The 22,872-nt window shown below is 32.5% G+C and overlaps 1 protein-coding gene across 3 annotated transcripts in view; it reads left to right on the top strand.

Annotated features, from left to right (window-relative positions):
* LOC122500546 (steroid receptor seven-up, isoforms B/C) overlaps positions 1–22,872 on the top strand; it is a 171,647-nt gene that overhangs the window by 81,796 nt on the left and 66,979 nt on the right. For 2 of the 3 annotated variants that reach the window (XM_043609517.1, XM_043609515.1), the window contains one exon: positions 15,273–15,443. In XM_043609517.1, coding sequence (XP_043465452.1) covers positions 15,404–15,443 — 40 coding nt within the window. In that variant the 5' untranslated portion in view covers positions 15,273–15,403. The remainder of the gene's footprint in view (positions 1–15,272; positions 15,444–22,872) is intronic. The other variant, XM_043609516.1, reaches the window with a different exon arrangement.

Genomic DNA, 22,872 nt, shown 5'->3' with positions numbered 1-22,872 from the left:
AAATGAAACGTCAAAATTAGGTCAAAATGATAGGTGTAAGAGCAAACACAATTATAAAATTACCTTACATTGTTAGGTCAGATGGCAAACTTCACCTCATCATTAAGTCTGCGCGCGGAAATTGTTTGAGAAATTTTGACGTCTAGGTCAAAACTGCCCTCAAACTTGACCTAAATTTTTAGGGTAGCGGGAATTCTTTGTCAAATTTTGATGCGTAGGTCAAAACTGCCCTCAAAATTGACCTACATTTTGAGGGTAGCGAAAATTGTTTGTCAAATGTTGACGTCTAGGTCAAAACAGTCCTCAAAATTGACCTAAATTTTGAGGGGAAAACTACAGGTCAACTCTCGACCTGTAGGTCAAAAAATCTTGAAACAGCGGTGGCGATATCTTTTTGTAATATAGAGAGATAATATTATATAATATATTATTATATATTATAATCAGCGACCCTAGAAACCTTAAGGTACCAAGTTTCATAAAAATCCATTAAAAATTTTTTCAACAAACTTTTGGCCCGAACAGTGGAAATCTCGTTGATAGCCAAGGGGTTAATTTGTTAATAACTTTCGAAATTTTGCAGAACTCTTGTTCTTTTGGTAGAGAACTGTAGAACTCTTTATTCTCTTTCAGAATATGAGAACAAAACTCTTTTTTGCATAAATAATAGTTCTATGCAAAGTTAACACCAAGTTTTTTCATTGTCGCTTTTTTTGTCAATCATCAGAACTATTTAAATAATAATCGTTATAGAACTCGAGAACTATTGCTAAAGTGCCCAGAACTCTTGTTAAAATTTTGATTTTTTTTAAAAAGTAGTGCCAACTTTACATGACTAAGTGTTTGAACTTATTCAATTATTCAAAAACAAATTAATTTCAAACCTTAAAGTCTTGTAATTCAGTAGTTTTTGGGTTTTGAGAAAATTGTTATTAGGGTTTTTTCTCGAACTCCATGGGTGGCTCACAGAACTCTGATCAGAACTACAAGAACTCTTAATTTAAAAAAAACAAATTTTTTTGAATCTTCAATGTCTTGTAGTTTAGTAGTTTTTAGGTTTTGAGAAAATTGTTATTAGGGTTTTTTCTCGAACTCCATGGGTGGCTCACAGAACTCTGATCAGAACTACAAGAACTCTTAATTTAAAAAAAACAAATTTTTTTGAATCTTCAATGTCTTGTAGTTATGTAGTTTTTAGGTTTTGAAAAAATTCTTATTAGGGTTTTTTATCAAACACTATTGGGGGTTCACAAAACTCTGATTAGAACTCATAGAACTTTCAATTTAAAAAAACCAAATTTCTTTTGAAACATAAAAGTCTTGTAGTTTAATAGTTTTTAGGTTTTGAAAAAATTGGTTTCAGGGTTTTTTATCGAACACTATTGGGGGCTCGCAGAACTCTCATCAGAACTCTTAGAACTCTAAATTTAACAAAAAAATGAATTTTTTTGAAACTTTAAGGTCTTGTAATTCAGTAGTTTTTGGGTCTTAAGAAAATTGTTACCTATTATAGTTATTTTATCGAACAGTATTGGGGGCTCACAGAAATCTGATTAGAACTCTTGTAACGTAACATTTTAGATTTTTTGAAAAGGAAGGGAACTCTAGAACTCTATTAAAACAACTCAAAACTCTAATTATAAATCCACTTTTTCAATAGTGAGGGACTGCGTGAAGTTGGCCCCCTATTATGAAAAAACTTATTTTTTACTATTTAATTGCCGGAACTATTTCTAAAAACTATCAGGAACTCTAGAACTATTGAAGAAATGTTTTTTATAAATAAATAATTAATAAACAAATTTTGAATTGTGTTAATCTTTGAGCACTAATTGAGCACTAAATAATAGGCTAATTGTAAATATTCTGTTGGCGTTTTTAACGTGTTTTTCGTTATGGTCCGGCCAGCGGATCGCTGAGTTAGTAATAAGCTAATAAGTTAGTTTTTTAAATAAATAATTAATAAACAAATTTTGAATTGTGTTAATCTTTCAGCACTAATTGAGCACTAAATAATATGCTATTGATAACTATTTTGTTGGCGTTTTTAATGTGTTTTTCGTAATGGTGCGGATAGCGGTTCGCTCACTCATTTGAATAAGTTTTTCTTTTAAATAAATAATTAATAAAAAAAATTTTTTATTTTCTTAATCTGCGAACACTATTTGAGCACTAAATTATAGGCTAAGAAAACGAATTATAAAACGAATTTAAAACATTTTTAACGTGTTCACTCTTTCGAAGAAATGTTTTTTATAAATAAATAATTAATAAACAATTTTTTATTGTGTTAATATTTAAGCACTAATTGAGCACTAAATTTTAGGGTATTGATAAATATTTTGTTGTGATTTTTGACGTGTCTGTCGTAATGGTGCGGTTGGCGGATTAGTCACTCAATCGAAAAAAAATTTTTTTTAAATAAATAATTAATTAAAAAATTTTTTATTTTGTTAATCTTTGAGCACTAATTGAGCACTAAATAATAGGCTATCGATAAATATTTTGTTGGTGTTTTTATTGCGTTTTTCGTTATGGTCTGGCTAACGGATTACTCACTCATTCAAAAAATTTTTTTTTTTTTAAATAAATGATTAATAAAAAAATTTTTTATTTTGTTAATCTTTGAGCACTAATTGAGCACTAAATAATAGGCTATTTATAAATATTCTGTTGGCGTTTTTAAAGCGTTTTTCGTTATGGTCCGGCCAGCGGAACGTTCACTCAGCAGAACCATTGTTTTTTTTAAATAAACATTGAGCACTAAATTCGGCAATATGGTACAAAAATAGCACTAATTGAGCACTAATTAATGGTATAATTTAAATTCATTTTTATAAAAGTGGTTCGGCCAGCTTCACAGACCTTTCTTGGCAGCTCGTTACGTTCTTCTGCTGCCATGGAAAATGTATATGATCTTTTTATGACTATGCGTTTGTATTTTGAGAATTTTATGGATGTTGAGGTATGATTATTAAATTGTGGAGAAAAAAAGGTCTGCTGCTTTGATAAGATCCCTTTTACTTATAGTTGGTTCTTATTTTATGGCGAGACTAACGGAGTTAGTTTATCGTCTCTCTTCTCAACACTAAAGTCATCCTATGCTGTGTATGCTGCGTGATATTCAAGGGTCCAGCGCGAAAACATCATCCTTTTGCCTTGAAGCGAGCTGATGGGAAGCCAGAAGCGAATGAAGATGGCAATTTCACGCGATGTAACGCATAAGATTGCTACTAGATTGAAAGGAAGTCATTTTATTTTTCCTCTGAAAATATTGTCCTCTTCTATATCAACTTTCTTTATCATCAATATAACCTATCAAGACTGGGTTATTATCACTTTTCTCCAATTAATTAATAGATTAATGATCATTATCTTATAAGCATATAGTGATACTTTTAGGATGTTTTAAAAAGTTTTAAGATGTTTCAAGATGTTTTAAAAAGTTTTAAGATGTTTCAAGATGTTTTAAGAAGTTTTAAGATGTTTTAAGATATTTTAAGATGTTTTAAGCTATTTTTAAGATGTTAAGGGAAATTTTTCGGTGAAAACCCTTAACATCTTAAAAATAGCTTGAAAAAGATAAAAAAAAATCTTCTATAAAATCAAGAAGAACATAAAATTCGTGGGTGCACTTATATCCTCTGCTCCGGTTGTAAATCAAAGACACATACTCTCCTGCTCTCAACCCAGGAGGAGATCTGGTCTCCTTTGCCTTGGAGGATCAATGCGGATGAGACGATGAGGTCCGAATATGTCCAATGGTCAGATTGTCCGGCTCGATGTGCGGCTCTCAAGGATTTGGTTCGAGAAGCGAACATTAATCTGCCGATTACAAGAGAGCCGGGACCTCCCTTTCCAAGTTCCGCGACTCGAACACGGTTCTTCGTCTTCGGTTATTGCATAATAGACCTTTCCGAATGATCCTGCTGCTGTTTCCGCCGCCGCACCCAGCAGGATTAACCCCTGCCGTTACATATTCTCCCAACTTCCCCTCACACAACCTAAGAAAGACCATAAAAAGCCTTTCCACTTTTAAAAACGTCTTCAAATTTTTATTTCACTTTCTCCGCGTGTATACTGACGGAGGATATTTGATTTTTAAGAATTTTCTGCTTTTTTGTTTACTTTAATAAAAACTGGGTTGCCACAAAACAGGGAATTCAGGGAATAGTCAGGGAAGTCAGAGATTTTCTTTATAAAACCTGGAAAAAAATTAAATGTTTAGAATTTTAGTTTCCACTTAGACTTTGACTTTGACTTTGACTTTGACTTTGACTTTGACTTTGACTTTGACTTTGACTTTGACTTTGACTTTGACTTTGACTTTGACTTTGACTTTGACTTTGACTTTGACTTTGACTTTGACTTTGACTTTGACTTTTTAATCTTCAATTAAAAGTGAAAGCAAAGTGAAAGTTAAAATGAAAGTCAAAATGATAGTGAAAGTCAAAATGTAAGTCAAAATGAAAGTGAAAGTGAAGTGAAAGTAAAAATAAAAGGCAAAATTAAAGTTAAAGTCAAAAGGTAAATACCAGAATCAAATTATAAAAATCGAACCCTCATAAACCTAAAAACGTATTTAAAGGAAAAATTCACAAAATTTTACAGAGAGTTTATCAAAATCAAGATTATCTGAGTGTTCTTGTTGCGTGCTTTGTTTCACACGCTGCCCCCGCGGAACCATGTTATTATCCTGTCCCAAGTCACCACCCCCTTATTTTCAAAGACTTCGAATTTTACAACACATCTGTGTCCCTGCTAAAAAATTGTCCATTCTTCCTTAATTATTATTACTTCTTCATTAAAAAAGCAATTTCAATCCTTTTACAAAATACTTTTTACAAACAATCAATTATTAAATTATTCCTCAATCATTATACACGCAATTATTTATAACTAATTCCCAGTAATATTTTATAATTTCTTTTTTCGTTTATAATCAAAAATTTTTACAATGATTGAAAAGTTAATTAGTTTTTCAATCATTGTAAAAATTTTTGTTTTATAAACAAAACAAGAAATTAATTACAAAATATTATGTGAGAATTAGTTATAAATAATTGCGTGTATAATTGTAAAATATAATTTATGATAAATTTTGTAAAATATATAAATAAATTTAAAATTCCCTAGAAACAATATCTAATATCATATATGATTACTATCTTTTAACAGTTGAGAATATTAAACAATAATATCTCCCTCTATGATAATTGAAGGAACAAATTGAGTTATAAGGCAATTAAGTCGTAAAAATGAAACACACAGTTATAATATGGGAAAATTAATTTTGCGAGCAAATAGAATTTTGTTGAGTGCAACCTATAATTAAACTTACACTTTATGAGTCGTTAAAATGTTTAAAAGCTTAGCATTCTTTTTTTTGACAAATGGACAAAAATCCTTGACGAATTTTTTTCTTCTTGCTCTCAAAAATTTCTATATTATATAAAATAAGTGTGTGCGATTGAGAATATATTTAGGTTGAAAGGTATAAATTTTTGCACACTTTGGTTATATTACAAATAGAAAGTCATATTTAGTGATGTATATATATATATATATGTTTATAAGTGTGTTAGGAGTGAAAACTAAAAAAAAAGAAAGAAAAAATACCTGTAAGCTCTCTGCGTCTAACGTATCATTAACCTCGCACTTTATGAGTCGTTAAAAGCGTGGCGTTCTTTTGTATTCAATTTCTCTGGGAATTTTTTCACCAATTGAATGCAACAAGATACATTATCCCACATATATATACATAGTGTCTGAGACATTTTGCTCTATATTGTGATCAAATTGATGTGGAAGGTAAATAACTTTTTGTATAAATAGGTAAACAATAAGTCCGCCATATTGGATCCGCCATTTTGAATTTTCAAAAACTGACCTCGAATTCGTTTAACAGACCTGGGGGACAATTTGATATCGAATTCGAATTAACTTTGACGTCTTTCATATTTTAATTTAGAATTTGAATTAACTTTTGCTACCAAATTCATATTTTGATGTTGAATTAGAATTGACTTCAAAATTTGGCGTCAAAATCAATTCGAAATCTATAAATAAATTTAGCGGCAAAGTCAATTTGGATTCCAAATTCAAAACTATGTATATAATTTATCTAATTATGTATAATTTGATATCGAATGCGAATTGACTTTAATTAAACGAATTCGAGGTCAGTTTTTCAAAATTCCAAAATGGCGGATCTAATATGGTGGACAAATTATTATAAACTCAATGAATTTGACGTCAAAATAAATTTGAATTCGAAATCAAATTATACATAATCGACCTCCTGGGCATAATTTAGTTTTAAAATTTAAAAATACTTTTATTTAAATTAGCTTACATAAAATTTTGAGTTTAACATGTAAACGTTTTTGCAGACTTTTTTTCTGTATTTAGATCGAACGTTTGTGAATTAAGATAAAATATTATGCCGCGCCGGCTTGAAATTACTAATTCCATTAATGAACACAAAGTAGAAAAAAAATGAAAATAAACCAACTAATGGAAAGTGTTTCAATGAACTATTTTTCTTTTATGTGTGGCAATTATACGTAAATAGGAGAGTGGAAAATTGTTCATTTGGCAAGATAAGAGCATGTAATCGTAAATAAGAATAGATACTGAGACCGTTTATTACTTTTCAATTATTATATATATCTGTAATTACTTTGAATGTAACGTGTGTTATATTTGGGATATTTTTCTATTTTTTTTTCGTTTGAAAAGAAAATATAGGTGCGCGTGTACGTAACTTAAGAATGTACCTTGTCACGATTATAGTAATTACCCAGTGTGTGGGTAAACTAGTGTTTAAGACGGGATATTATTTGTCGTGTATCATACGTGACGTTGGTACGAGTCACGTTACATCTTTGTGAGGAGAGAGCATGTAATCGCAGAAAGTACCAATAGCCCTTCGTCGCGTTCAGATCGTATAATATAAATTCTCTGAATCTTTATATACTTTAATTTGGTAAAATAAACTTGATTTCGATATAAAAATAATTTTTTTACAGATAGTATATAGAGATAATAAATTGGGTCATTAAAATATAGAATCAATCATTTAGAGTCGATAAGTAAATAATGAAACATTATTCTTAAATACGCGTATATAAATACGCACACATCATCGATCTTTAATTGCGGCTAGAGAAGAGACTGATGCGGATCAAAGGTTAAAAATGAATCTCGAATAGTCGCGTGTACTTTTCCTCTATGTCGAATTAATATATATCTAATGAATGGAAATAACTTTCCATTTTTATAGAAATCATGGGAAAAAATTTAATTTTTGTTGCAACCCTGAATTTAAATAAAACTTTTTTTTAACTCAATTTAAAAACACAACAAAAATAAATTCAGTTTATTTTGAACTGCGCAACAGAAATGAATTTAAATTTTTGAAAATCTGTTCTAAATTGCAACGTTTTTTTGTATACTAATGTATATATTTAAAAAAAAAAGTATATGAATGTTTCGCAGGCAGTGATGAGAAGTTTTGGTTTATCCTATACATATAAGGGTTGGAGGAGCGGATTTTGTATGAAACGAAGAAATTCAATTCTAGTATTGCGGTCTGAGAGAATACTCGACAGGGGCTTCTTCGGGGGTCTCTTATATTCTTCCCTCAAGAGTCTTACGCTTTACTTACAGACTTACTGACTTATGTCTACGTTATATACCCCTACACACCGCGAAGAAGCCAGACATCCTGCTGCTGCAGGCCCCGCGGGCTAATCGGTCTAATGAGATCATATTATATTATTCCCGACTTTACTAATCTTTATTAATCTCATTTCTACCGTTGTCTTTCAACGTTGTATCTGCGTATATTCATCTCTCGTAAAATAAATTGTTTCCACTATAATTTCATTCCCTCCCCCCCTTCTGTATATTCTCCATCCCTCCTCTTTCTATTCTCTGTCCCCCTCTCTATTTTCTACCCCCCTCTCTATTTGCTATCCCCCCTCTCTTTACTCATATTATTATCATCATGTCGTATGTATAGTCGTTAATCAAAAGAACCAGTAGAAAATTAGAACAGATCCTCCCTTTTCTCGTTCAATTAATCTTCACCTACTCTTAGCAAGAGCTAACAATTTTACATATTCTTATTACTCTCGAAATTTTAATTATAGTATAAATAAGAATTTTTAGATCATTTTATTTTAATTTATTATATAAATAACTAACTATAGTTTATTTTATTAGGAAGGTATATTATTAAGATATAACTATAGTTTAGTTTTTATTTTCTGCTTTAATTTAATGTAAGTAGAAGTGTGCTCTATTTAATTGTGGTCACTTCCTGAAGTAATTTAGATGATAATGCAATAAAATTACCTTTTGTTTGTTTCTTCCTCTGGTGCAAATAAATAAATAGAGATGAAGTTATTACTCTAGCGTATATATAGAGGTCTGAAAGGCGAATAAGACAAATTAATGATCCTCTGTTAATTTAATTATCTCGAGGATATAAAATTCTCAGGTATTTAATTACGATTTTTATGTATTGCAATTAAGTATGTGCGATTGTGATAAGATTTAAGATATAATGAAACAAACAAATGAGCCAATTAGTTGCATTCTTTTGGAAAATTATTCTCCTTCCACAATATGTTTATTCTTTCTTTTTATGTCTTTATTTACAATTTTTATTAATTTTGTCTTTTTTTTAATTTAATTTTCTTTTCACAATTTTGAAATCTTTACAGTAATTTTAAGCTAATTTACTGTTTAACCTGTAATTTGCTAGTAGTAGAAGAATTAATTTATCGTATTATTTTTTTTGATTGCGCGCGCAACGAGAGAAGAGTGGGATTTGGCGCTATCCCTAATCCTCGTCTGCGCGCGCAAGTGTTCTCAACTTTGACGCTTAAGCATTAAATTTTGTTCCTCTTCTAATTATCGGATTCATTTATATTGACAGTTTTACATTTTCCTTATTCTTCAAAAATAGAAAAAACTATTTTTCTTATTCTAAAATAAAGAGAAATATGGTTTTTTTATTCTACACGAAACAGAAGAATCTTTTTTTTTTTTGAAAAAGAGGAAACTTTTCCTTATCTTAAAAAAAGAAGAAGAAGAAGAAGAAAGAAAAACGATTTGAAAAAAGTATCAGTTTTTTAAAAAAGAAATTGGAAAAAGCCTTATGTGGAGGGCAACGGACTGTGAATTAGGAACTGCCTCGTCTTGAACTTGATCGCGACCAAAGAAGTATATATATATGTGTACAATATCAAGCCTTCTTGCAGTCACTTCCTTGGCTGAATAGAAGTGTAGGTGAACGCTACTCCATATATGTATTATCTGGCAGGAACACGCGTTTTGCAAAAGATAGTTATAAAGCAAAGGCGTAGAATTATCCGATGCGACTTTACCCGGAGACGCATCCACTGTGACCAATTATCCCGCTAACGAATCCCGCGCGCGCACACACCTATATCTAAAATAACCATCGTTTTCTTTCTCTCTCTCTCTCTCTCTCTCTCACTCACTTTAGAATTTTCTTTGCTCACCACCACTCTATAAGAGGTCTCTTCACTCTATACCCTCTATATATAAGAGAACGAAGGCTAATTAATTATAACAATGTCGTTAATTTTACGCGGCAGAGTCGAAACGTTACTGACCGCGTCTCAACTTTACTTCCGTCCCTTTTTCCTCCTTTCAACCTACCGTCAATTAGTTCGCGTATCATTCACGCCATGCTTCCTCCGGAATCGGAAGCTAATGCAGATTTACCTGTCAGCAGAATTATGAGCTTGCATTAACATTTTTATTGGATTATTAATAATTATATGCAAATTATTTTTTCAAATTTTTAGTCCTTATCTTCTATTTTAAATTAATTTAAAACGTAAAATTAAAATTATTATGAAAGAGGATTTCGACTTTATCTATTAGATGTCAATTAAAGAAAAGTAAAATTATAATAATTGTCAAATGAAAATAATAAATTATTAGATGTCCTTTTAAAATTATATTCTGAGAAATGCATCGATTAGAAAGATATTTATTAATTCTGGGAGGCGTTTTTTACGTTCATTTCACGAGCGCAATCGTTTCTTCTTATTAACGCAGTAACACTTATGCTTTACAGCTCGCAAGTAAACATGAATATTTGTATTGAATGTATGTAGATTCGTATACACACCATTTCGAATTGCAATCGACGTCTTCCAAGTCTGAATTTAATTGATCGTTTGTTACATCAATGACGACAGACACGTCCTGCTTAATTGCGTATACCACATCGCTGACTCGAATTTTTAAGAAACATTCATCGCCTCTCCCATAATCGAAAAAGAAAATTTTCATTAAAAAAAAAATTTTTCCTAATACACGTATGTGAATTTTCTCAATAGATGATAATTCTTTTCGCAAATTAACCCCTTAACGCCTAACTTTTTTAAAGTAACAAAAATTTCATCAACTGACCCCAAAAAACCCTTAAATACAATCTACAGTGGTACTTAAAGATTTTTGGAGTCAGTTTTGCAAAATCTTCAAAATTCAAAATGCCGGATCCAATATGGCGAATGATTTTTTAAAAATTATTCGGATTTGCATTAAACTCGTTACTCGGGGTTTTTTTGGTCGCTGATAATAAATCCGATGTCAGTTTTCAAAAATACAAAATGACGGATCCACTATTTTGAATTTAAAAAAATTTAAAAAACTGACACCTATCTTAATCACTAATAACACTAATCGTAATCAGCGATCCAAAAAACCCCCAAGTAGTCATTTTCAAGTGCTTAATTCAAGTTTTTAAAAGTTCGTCCGCCATATTGGATCGGCCATTTTGAATTTTTAAGACTCTTTGCTTTTTAGATACCTTTCCTCTGAGCGCATCACAAATATTATTTAAATATTTCTTTAAAAAATTATTTTCGATAATAATTATAATTATATCAGCAAGATTGGAGGACTGTTTATTTAAATAAAAATTTAAAAAAGAGAGGAATTAGCGAATCCATAATTTATTAAAGAAATAGATTATTATTCTCATTAGACAGTAAAATATTTGAATGCGGAAAAATTCTACATAATGACACTCAATACAGATAACTAGATTCGCGAAGAGAAGAGGTGGGGGGAAGGGGAGAGAAAAAGGAGGAAAGTGAATATACAAACAAGCGTCAAGAAGTGAATGTGTACCATGTAGTTTGCAAACTCATGCTTACGTTATCGTTTATTCGTATAAACTTATTTCCGCTGTATCAAGTCTTATATGTGCGTGTATATTTGACTGTTCGAACAGGCAGGGGACGTGTGAAAATGAATTACGATTTACAATCGTTTATTGAGTCTAGAATCAATATTTTACGAATACAAAAAGTAATTTAGTTCCAAGATCAAGAAAAGGAGAAGATTAAATCGAAATATCTCTCTTTAGAAGAGTTTTATAATTTTAGAAAATCTGCTTTATTTTCTTCAATTAATTTCTTAAAAAACGAACTTTTTCATTTGAAAAAGAAAAAAAATCGTAATGTTTTATTTGATGAAACAAGATAAAAGTTACAAGGGAAAAGAAAGAGTTGAGTATTGATGAAAGAAGAAAATTTTCTCTAATTCAATTGACATTTCTTGATCTAATGAGAAGTTGATTTAATTTTAATAGGTCATGTTCGTTTATAATAGCTTCGGCAATTACCCTCTAACAGTATGGTTACGGTACATTGGCGTGAGCGTCTGTCGCAATTGATTTCAGCCCACTGATACATACCTATATTGTAATCACTATTAGACATTCGACTATACACGTGAACGATCAAACATAAAAGACGCATTATGTTTACCATTTCGCACAATCTCTGTTCCTAAATCTATAATAACGTCAATGGAATCAAAACCGATAGATGACTTTGCATTTTGTCTATGATTTTTTCGTGAAACAGTGATCAATCAACATTTGCTCCGATGGAAAAGAATTTCTATCAGCGAAAGTTGAGAGATATATGTGGACCAACTTATTGTGAGAGAAGGAATATTTCTGCTAAATTTACCGCTTGTGAAAGAAAAAATCTTTCTGTTAAATTCACCACTTGTGAGAGAAGAAATATTCCTACTAAATTCACCGCTTGTGAGAGAACCCTATTCTGATTTTGATTTAACCCCTGGTGGTCGAATCTGAAACTATAATAAAAAAAGACGGGAAAGATTCACCGCTTGTGAGAGAACCCTGTCCTGATTTTGATTTGACCTCCTAGTGGTCCAAACTAAAGCTATAATAAAAAAGGCGCGAAAATTTAAAAGTTGTTACCCCAGGGAATCGATAAGAATACGGCGTAAATATGCCTTTTTTTTTAAATAAATATTTATTAGAAGAAAAAATAGGGGAAGTTTCCAATAGGCGTTTAACCCCGTTCCAAGAAAAGGAGCGAAAAGCTCTATGCACGCAAGACACTTTTAAGGCTTCGAAAATACTCTTTAACACTAGACGATTGATTTCTTTTTGTTGCGCGGTGAAGAAAGAGAACATTTTTTTAGCTACTTTTCTTCACTATTAAAATTCATAATTTAAAAAAACTGTTTTAACTATTTTTTATGTTTCTCTAAAGGAAGAACCTTAGAGAACCATTAAAGAACCATTCGGAAGGTTCCCTGTAAGTTTAGTGACAAAAAGAAATTTTTTTTCGTAGAAAGTTAAATTAGTGGGTACAATAGACCCTGTGTGGGTAATATTACCCCGATTGACGATAGTTATTAGAAAAGAAAGAAGTACTCACCTTAGGATATACAAAACCATCTGTGTAGTATAATTTATCATGAACGATGAATAGCTAATAATTTCTGATGTCACCATCTAAAATCCACTTCATCAAGAAACGCATGTTAGTACATTACAACATCTGTAGATCTCTGAATCTTAAGTGTGCGGGTATAATACATATATACATTGGTTCTACGATCGTTGAGAATCTATCTCAGCATCCGATCAATGTGAAGAAAAGGGAAAGTCACCAAAGAGTCTTCAACAAATCAGAACACCAGATGGTTTTCCACAAGATTATTTTAAAAAGAAAAAACTTTTCTCATTATTCTCGAGAGTGTTCCACATTCTTCAATGGAACACAGACAACAACAAAAAATAAAACCGCAAATCAGATAACTATGAAAATTTAAAAACAAATTCTTAAATTAATTCTATTATTTCTCTTTCCCCATCTGTGCGTCATGAGAGCGTATTGTTCATCACAAGAGAGAAAGATTCATCTCCCTGCGCTCTCACCCTTCACTTTAATCGGTCATCGATCTCGATCTACAACACTCATAAATCTGTATTTTTTACGATCTTTCAAGAGAGCGGCTCCACTATCTTTTGACCTTATGATTCCACCTCCTATGTTTCGTTAAATGTTAAACACCTCGCTAATGCACCTTTAGTGATTCAGATAAGACCCTTTTTCTGAAGCAAGGTCTTAAGCAAGGAACGATAATAAATTCTGATACATACAGAAAGTAGGTGTAGGTATCTTAGGTTAGAAAAAACGGATTGTTTTCTTTTAGCATTCTTTCAGGAAAATTCAAATTAGAAAAATGAAAGAAAGAAATTGATTTTTAAATTTTAATCCAGTATTAAGTGGTGTGATTATGAAAGAGTGTCATCAAGTAGGCGCGCACGTGTGTTGCTCATTCACCTTTTAACCCCCTAGGCAATTTACACTCTCGAGCATCTCATATGTGTCCCACGTGTGCTTTAACGACGTCAAGTTATTACCTGTTCGGTCGTTTATTAAATTGAATTGTAACCTTTGGAAATCAATGTTCCTGACAATGAAGCTATTTAGCTTTTGTTGTATATAATCTTTTCTAATTATCACGAAAGTTTAAACTGATAGTCTAAAGTGTAGATTCGACAATATCAATGATTAGTATAAGTTCCAAGAATGATAATACTGATGGTTGGTCCTCTCATGTTTTTTGAAAGAATAAAAAATTTCTCAAGAAATCAGAGATCCTGAACTATTCTGCTTCGAATTGTTAAAGATCTTTGCGGAGTATCCGCGAAGAATTCCAACGTCCTTAGCTTTGCATGATAGTTTATTTATATTTGGAGAATATTTTCATGATCTGTTATGGATAGCAAGTCTCTCGCGACACGACGGGGAGCTTTTGCATTCTCAGTCGTTGGATATACCTCTGCACGCTCTGCAAGTTGACCTCGAGGTGCATGACTGCATTGTGCATGTTGCAAAATTTGCGTAATCACGTATCATTGTTCCATCCCTCCTTCTCTTTTCTCTCTAACCTTTCCTTGCATCCCTCTTTTTCTTCGTTCCCGAGATATTTTCCCCCAACAACAACAATCACGTGTGTACCGCAACTATAACACCCATGCAAAAAAAAAAAAACGTGAGTCTAGTTTAGTCATTTGCCATCATATCATGGCGTGGGATTCCCTCGGGATTTGAATTACCTGCGTATGGAAAAGAAGAGAAAGATCAACGCCACTTACGTGTCGGAAGTCGATTTTAAAAATCTTATTTCTGCCTCTGTGAATTATTTCCCTAGGAATGAATCTTTTTGAATTCTGCATTGGTACTGCAGAGCGTATAAAAATCTACAAACTTAACTTACCTCTAAGAATAAAAAAAGAGTAGGCATAAATAAGATGTTTTATTTTTTACCATTCGTATACCTATTATTTCAATCGTGAACAAATGGTACGAATTGACATATAAAGAAGTAATATTTTTATGCAAAATTCATTACGACATATCCTACCACCCGCACCGGCCAATTAAGAAATATCTCTAAACAATGTTTCAATGGATCTTTCTTGACAATATAGCGGATTCTCCTCGTGAGAGAAACTCAAGTAGCACACTATGACCACAGATGCGTTGGGGATTTTTCAATCAGGCCAATACTTAATTCAAATGATTTAGTGTTAGGTAACTATGGAGAAGTGTTAAGATCTCGAGAGTAATAGCTGAGTGCATATAAAGTATCCTTTCTCTTATAGTTGTTAGCTTTCAGTGCACTCTTCTATACAGTTCTATTTAGTAGATTCCTCCACTAATTTATGAGTCTCCAGCAACTTATATCGAGTCCCAATAGGGTCCGTTAGCTATGGACCTAAAATTACAGGAACTTAGTCAGGGCAAAAGTATAGTTAAGTACTTTTATTCTATAGGCTAGTCTAGGGTAGAATATTTGGGTGGAACATCTAGGGTCCTTTAAGAAAAACCCCAAGTGTACATAGAGGAAGTATTAATGAGACATTTCTATCTTTTTGTTCACAGGTTGCAAGAGCTTTTTCAAAAGGAGCGTCAGAAGGAATCTCACCTATTCGTGTCGAGGGAATCGAAATTGCCCCATCGATCAACATCATAGGAATCAATGCCAATTTTGTCGTTTGAAAAAGTGCCTAAAAATGGGCATGCGCAGGGAAGGTATGTTTCGGCATAAAATTGGTAATTTCAATTGCAATTTTTATTATTCTGAAACTGAAATTTACATTGCAAGTTTTTATATATAGAACATTTTTTCAATAACAAAGTACATAAGAACAAAAATCGTACTGCAATGAAAGTTTTTGTATCAGAAATATTTATTTCTAAAATTTCAGCTTATGAAAAATGTATTTACAACTTTACAAATTTTTCCATTTGTAAATTATCCCCATTATATTTATATTTACCCATTTTCATGGGCAAATAAATTTTTGTTGAATTTGACAAAAGAAAAAATGGAAAAACGTAATTGTAATCGGGTGCGGAAAGACCGTGCGGTTTCTCACGCCTCCATTTGGAGGCGCTATTCGCTCTCGGCGCTATTCCGGACTTGGTTCTTCACGCTACGATAAGATCTGACCTTGTTTAAGGTGCATGCGCGAGGTGGCTACCACCATGGACAGCTTTGCAGTTAAGAATCGTGACCCTTATCGTATCATCCGTTCCTCGTGGACGCCGACGCGACGGTTCAAGATCGAGTGTATATATATTGTACCGACCTTTATAGCTCTTTGACTTTTCTGCTGGGAAAACCGTCAAAAGTCGACCTTGAATATTGATCTTCTGTTTTAGACAAAAATGCCCATTTTTATTCGATGCTAGGTCGTCTAAATAGAAATGTGGATTCCTTTTTTGAAGATCACGAGAACTTTGAATTAGAAACTGGAAGTTCAGTGTAAAAATTGTGATCTTAATTTAGCGGATCCAACATTTAATTATTGTGTAAATTACAAATCTTTTTATTTTTACATTTTTAGGAACCCAGACTGTTCCTAAACCCTTAAGGAGTTTAGGGAGTAAAGGGAGTTTGTATATATTCAAGAGAGAGAATTGAAATTACAGCACTGGATCTCTTAGGAAATAGAACGTAATTGAATGGTTTGACGGGAGACATGTATGCAGACACGAGTGAAAGACACATTCGAGCCGTACGATTTGTTATCTGCATAATTCATATATGCGACTTGATGCTGATTGGATATCGTTGCCTTATACTATATCTCACTGATTTTCTGCTCTCGATGTTTATAATTAATTTTCTTTTCAAACTTCAGAGACTAAATATTTTCAAGAGAGGGTCGCGACATATTAAAGAGTAAAAAAAGAATCCTTGAACCGAAACGCGCAAGGAAGAGAGTTAGATGAGCCTGTGACGTTAAAGAAATGTCCGTTGCTGTTTCCCACAAGAAGATGGTCGCACGTCATTCCTCCCTGTCACTGCGACATCCGCCCATTACATGAAAAGAGTCACGAGGCCTCGCTTTTGATAATAATTCGAAACATTCGCGTAGGATCACACACTCATAAAGCTAAATAAAAAGAATACCAAAAGTACCAAAGAGTTGAGATCTATGATGACGAAGGGGAGTCAAGGTGATGAGGACAAGTGGTGGGGAGAGGAGTGAGATGCTTGAGAGTAAAAGAGACAGAGAAAGACGGAAAGAGTGAAACGGAGAAAAAGAGAGGAGAAGAAGGAAGGGAAAGGTGGTCCGAGGTCAGCGGGGTGCATGACCTTAGCTTGGAGGCCCCTTCCTTCCGTAGGCACCAGGAGAGAGAAGAACCTAGCAGAGGCCCAGAGGCCCCCCGAGGCAGACAGGATGCGCTAAAGATTAGCCTGCTGATACTGTCCGCGATGATTACAGAAATCTAGGAAGCCGCTCAATTTAATTAACCCTTAATTGCGAGTCCAAGACGCGTTTAGTGGCGTCCCCTGCATGGCCCCCACTCTCTTCATCTTTAGAAAACCCAGGCACTTCTCGCGTCCGCACGAGTCGAGAGAACGTTCCAGACGTAAATTCTTCTCGTAACGATACCCACGGGTATCGATCAAACTGATAGCGCTAAAGATTCAAGTCAAGAGATGGTCTTTCGTAATGGATCCCCCGCTAAATTCGATGGAGTCAGGTTCCCGTGAAATTTAGTCCGTAACAATGGTTTTTTCAATTTTAAAATATCTCAGCGAAAACCGTTGCCTGAGGTATGCTGTTGTATTATTAGAGACATTATTCAGACTTTTTTTACCCGAAATGACGTAATGCCAAAAGAAGGAACCAAAACCCCAACTGTAGGGCAATACGCACCTTTGCGGTCGGTAACTATCGGTAACAGTTTCCTGTAATCAAGTTTTTTCCTCCTAAAAAAATAATAGGATCAACTTCTAAACGATTTTCAAAAAAATTTTCTCTTCCTATGATCTCTTTTCTCATAGAGCCTCGCTTATTTTCTCCTTTTATGTTCAGTATATAAAAGAGACAAACCGGTATATCAAAGGGAAAAGTAGAGAAATAATTAATCTATAAATTTCAAGATCTACAGGATGCGAGTTTAGAAAATTTGAATATTTATTTAATTATTTATCCTATCATTATCAGAGAGACATGAAAGAAAACCAAAATGGAAATTAGGATTTATTGCCTTAGTTAATTCAATCAGTATATACATTCAATTCAATTAGTTAGTCCACTGATTAGAGATAATTCGTATTATTAATTAGGTCAATCTTGTTTTCATGGCAAACGATATAATAAACATTATACTTGTATATATATTTATACACACAAGTCAGGAATATATGTGTGAACAAAATTCGCACGTCATTTTCTATTTCTAGTTTCACTATCTCCTTGTTTTCTTTTAATATTTATTGAATTGGAACGAAATACTCCAATTTAGTTCCTTAATTATTCTTTGACTATAATTTTGACAAAGTAGTGAATTAATTTCTTTAACCCTTCAACGTTTAACGGTTTCATTCGAAACTTCAATGTATTCGTGCTGGCCATTGTTAACGCATCCAATAATGTCAGTTTTTCAAAATTCAAAATGGCGGATTCAATATGGCGGACGACTTTTTTTGAAAATTGATGCATATGCCAAAAAGTTGATTAAATTTTTCCCAAAATTTATTACTCAGGGGTTTTTGAGGTCTCTGATTACAAATCCGATGTCTGTTTTTCAAAATTCAAAATGGCGGATCCAATATGGCACCAAAAACTTTTATATGCAATTAATGACAAAAATTGAGGGCGTGGAACGGATAACTGCCTGCAACGCATGGTCGAAAAGGACTATACCAGTCAGACATCAGTGAGAGGCCTAGAGGCGCTTACTATTGTCTGACTGGTATAGTCCCTTTCAACCATGCGTAGCAGGCAGTTATCCGTTCCTCGCCCTCAATTGTACTTAGTACAAAAAATTCGTTCAAAAAACTGAATTTTTTTTCTTTTTTTTCCATATTAATCTGTAAATTAATTTCTTCTAATTAAGAGAATTAAATTTCTTTTACATGTTATAAATTAGTTATTCTTAATGGTAAAATTATTCCCGGCTTTTTTTGCGCTGTATTTAATTAAAATTGTTAATAGTACAATTTAGATGAGTCTTTAAATTATGCAATTTAGATAAGTCTCATAATTGTAAGCAATTAAGATTGGTTTTGTAAAATTATGCAATTATTTGTTCTCCGATGTCTTTCTTCTAATACAATTCTGTAAAGACATTGCATTTAAAAAATTAGAAAATGATAGAAAGTCTAATTCATTGAATAGAAATGAGTGTTGTTGGCAGGGGGGAGAAAAAAAAATGATGAAAACATGAACGTCCGCTCGTTCCGTGAAAAAGAACATTTCCTTGAGTATAATGAACACGCGATCTTGACAGGACATTCCACAGTAATAATTTTATTTTTATTTTATTATTTTTTTATTTTATATTTTATGTTCTATATTCTATATTCTATATTCTATATTCTATATTCTATATTCTATATATTATATTCTATAATTCATATGCTATGCTTTTTTATATTTTGTATTCTATTTTTTATTTTATACTCATTGAAAAAATTGATGAATTTAATTATGTAGTGAAATTTTAGCATAGTAATCAATTCATGAAGAATTTATTTTTATTTATGTACTTATGATTTGATATTTTTGTTATTAAATAATCACGATAGAAATTAAATAGTTTTAAAATGATGAAGTCGATGAGTCAATTTTGTCGAGTCAGTGCTTTTAATAAAGATTCTTTTTTTATTTTTTTGGTTAGGATGTGAAGTTCTCTTTTTACACTTTATATACTTGCACACTCAAACGGGGTGTTAAATACTTTCATTAAAATTATTACTTCATACTGTGACGAACAATGCAAATTGGCTAATCAGAATCGCATCATTTAAGATCGAATTTCAGATTGTGATATACTGCATCACATTGACCATTAATATTCCATTACTTTCGAGATTGGATTTTATAATTAATCAATCTGCTCTTCTTTCATTAATTGTCATTTCTATCGTCGAGTGTATTGTTTTACCGATATCAATTACCACTATTCGATAGACGATCTAATTTTTTAATTCGAAATTTAATTGCTGAAAATTGTTCCCAGCAATTCTGTTCCATCAAAGTTGTTTAGCTTCGTGGTTAGTGGGCTGGACTTCTAGTGCGAGGGTCCAGGGTTTGATTCCTCTCGTTTGTGATTTTTTCTCTATTTAAATTTGGGAAAAAGTTAATTTAATTTTAGGTTATTTAGGTGGTATCATAGCTTGGTGGTTAGTCCACTGGACTTCTAGGACGTGGCACCAGGGTTCGATTCCTCTAGTTTGTGATTTTTTTTCTCTGTATAAATTTGGGGTAAAATTAATTTCATATTATAGTTTAGGTAGTAACATAGTTTGGTTAGGTAAGTGGACTACTAGATAGGTCGAGGGTTCGATTCCGGCCATAAGCAATTTTTTTCCGATATACAAATTAAAAACATAAATTTAATACCATAGGTTAGAATTCGAATTGACTTAGACATTGTTTTACCTCAGCAACAATAGAAGGAAAAGAGGGTTCGGGTTGAGGAGGATAAAAAGTCAGATAGGTTTGTACCCTACACGTATAAGAACCAAAGCGGGCAAACCACTCAGTCGAGAGATTGTCGATATTACCGTCAGGGTCAGGATCGTGACTTTAATCAATTAGCGGGGTTCCACGGGCTCGGGAAATGATTAGTAATCCAGCGGCAGTACCAGCCCCCATGCCACAATACCAAATGTACCCCGCGTACAAGAGGACACGATGAGACGTTGTTATACGTACTGCATTGTGTCGGTATAATGCCACTCTCGAGATAAGCCTTAAAAAAGTCACTCGAAAAGCACGATTCACAACTGCTCATTACGAATCCCAAACACTTGCTTAAAAATGTCACATTCCTGGCGAGCCTTTCTTTTTCTGCATAAAAAAAAAAGAATCTCAACATATGGAAAAAGAAGTGCGAGTTTCTTATCTGTGTTCGGACGGTAAAACAGAAATCTGTATTTCCGGTTGATGGTACTTTGAAAAACACCATACTTACGTTCCTAAATGACTGATTTTTTATACCCTTTGATAATGGGACATCAAAAATATTGGATCGCAACAAAAAAATCTCTAAATACAATAGATGAAAAATGACGCTCGTGAATATGTTCAAGAAAGAAGGGATTTTGAATTTACTCAGTAGGCAGGTTATCAATCCTTGTTCGCAAACACCGTTATTCCCAAGTTGCCCAGACGTTCTACAAAATTCCAAGATCCTGTTGCCACTAATGACGGTGAATCAATCGTCTGATAGTGAAACTACGTCTCTATTAAATAACATTAAAAGAATAAATTTATACAACTTTTGTTGATTTTCAGTTATTGCTTTATAATTATATACGATCAACTAATCTGACATTTGTATTTTTTTAAAACTCTTTTCTCTATCAATACTTTCATTAATCAAATCACTTAAATCTGAATCTTGTCATACATAATCTTATTGATTACAATTTATATTGTAATTTTTCAATTATTATTTTTAACATAAAAATTTCTTGTGGATTTAATTTACATCTAAAATTATTTAAAACGAAAATCTTCAAAATTGAATTTTAAAATTGAATTTATTAGTAAATATACTAAAATCTAGTGAATTTAGAATAGAATAAAAGGTCAATTATTAAAAAAAAATTTTTTTCTAAAAAAGGGCAACTTCCGCACCATGAACAAAGTGTTTACGAAGCACACGGTTATTTATTTGTATTCGCTGTTTCCGAACATTAAAATACAAAGTAGCCCATTACCATGACAAAACTGTGGGGTCAAGAGAGCCTGACACCGTGCGCGCAGGATTACAATTGTAGCCGTTCAAGTGCTATGCATATTCAATAGTGTGTATGTCTAGGTATCACGAAAAGATAAATGTATAATTTTTTTTTTTTTTGATTTTTCTCTTTCAAAAATGTTTACCCTCCATTATTATTATTACAGAAATTCAAAACTAAAATTTATTCCCACTTTTCTTAAAAAAAAAAAAAAAACGCGTGTAAATTAGTGAGACAAAAAAATGGACGATCGCAAATACTAGAGTAAACGAAATCATTGACCTAAGAAGCTTGTCTGAACATCGGACACTAGAGCTCCCGCAGAATCAGAATGTGAAAGTTCATCGACAAAGGGGTCAACGTAGCATTACTTTTATAGTCCTAAAAAACTTATACTCAGAAATTTTATAAACCGCGACTGCTGAAAGTAAAATGATGAATATTTTCTGGATTTCTTTTCAACAAAACTTTTGGAGTAATATTGCGTAGAAAACTCGGGGCAATTGTGAATAGCATCGTTGAATTATTAAGCAAAGGGGTAATATTGTCAATTTTGGGGTAATAATGGCAAAATTATGGATACATTCTTGTAACAAAATCTAGGGGTAATATTGCATATAGAACTCGGGGCAATACTGCATAGTAACCTTAAATTACTATTACTCAAGGGGTTATACTGCAAATTTGGGGTAATAATGTCAAAATTAGGACTGCATTCTGAAAACAAAATCCAATAATAATATTGTAATATTGCATATAGAACTCGGGGCAATACTGAATAGAAACGTTAGGGGGGGGGGGTAAATAAGGGGTAATATCGAAAATTTCGGGTAATAATGAAAAAATAATGGACACATTCTAAAAAAATGAATAAAAAGTAAAAAATAATGGATTAATATAAATACATTTGCTTACAATATATTTTTCAAAGAAGTATACGCAAATTTCAACTAGCAATTGTGAGGTTATATTTCAATGTCCCTTTGATGTTAAATTACTCGAAAGACACTGCGTGTACAAACGGTTTACCTACGATTATTAAGTCCAGATAACATTCGTGTCCCGTTTCGAAGGTACCAGTCGCTTATGAGTGCAAACGCCTACGTGTGCACACTTTTGTATATACATACACACACATATATATCTATATAATGTAGTGTTCGTGGCCATTTCATCGCGTCTCGAATCTTCTCATTCGACCCAAGAGAAAAGACATCCCCGGCAATTTCTCTACGCTCATGAACAGTTTATATATACAAGGACATGCGC

Source organism: Leptopilina heterotoma, unplaced genomic scaffold (assembly GCF_015476425.1).
Source record: "Leptopilina heterotoma isolate Lh14 unplaced genomic scaffold, ASM1547642v1 Lhet_188, whole genome shotgun sequence".
Lineage (NCBI taxonomy): Eukaryota > Metazoa > Arthropoda > Insecta > Hymenoptera > Figitidae > Leptopilina > Leptopilina heterotoma.
This window is presented reverse-complemented; position numbering and strand designations above follow the sequence as displayed.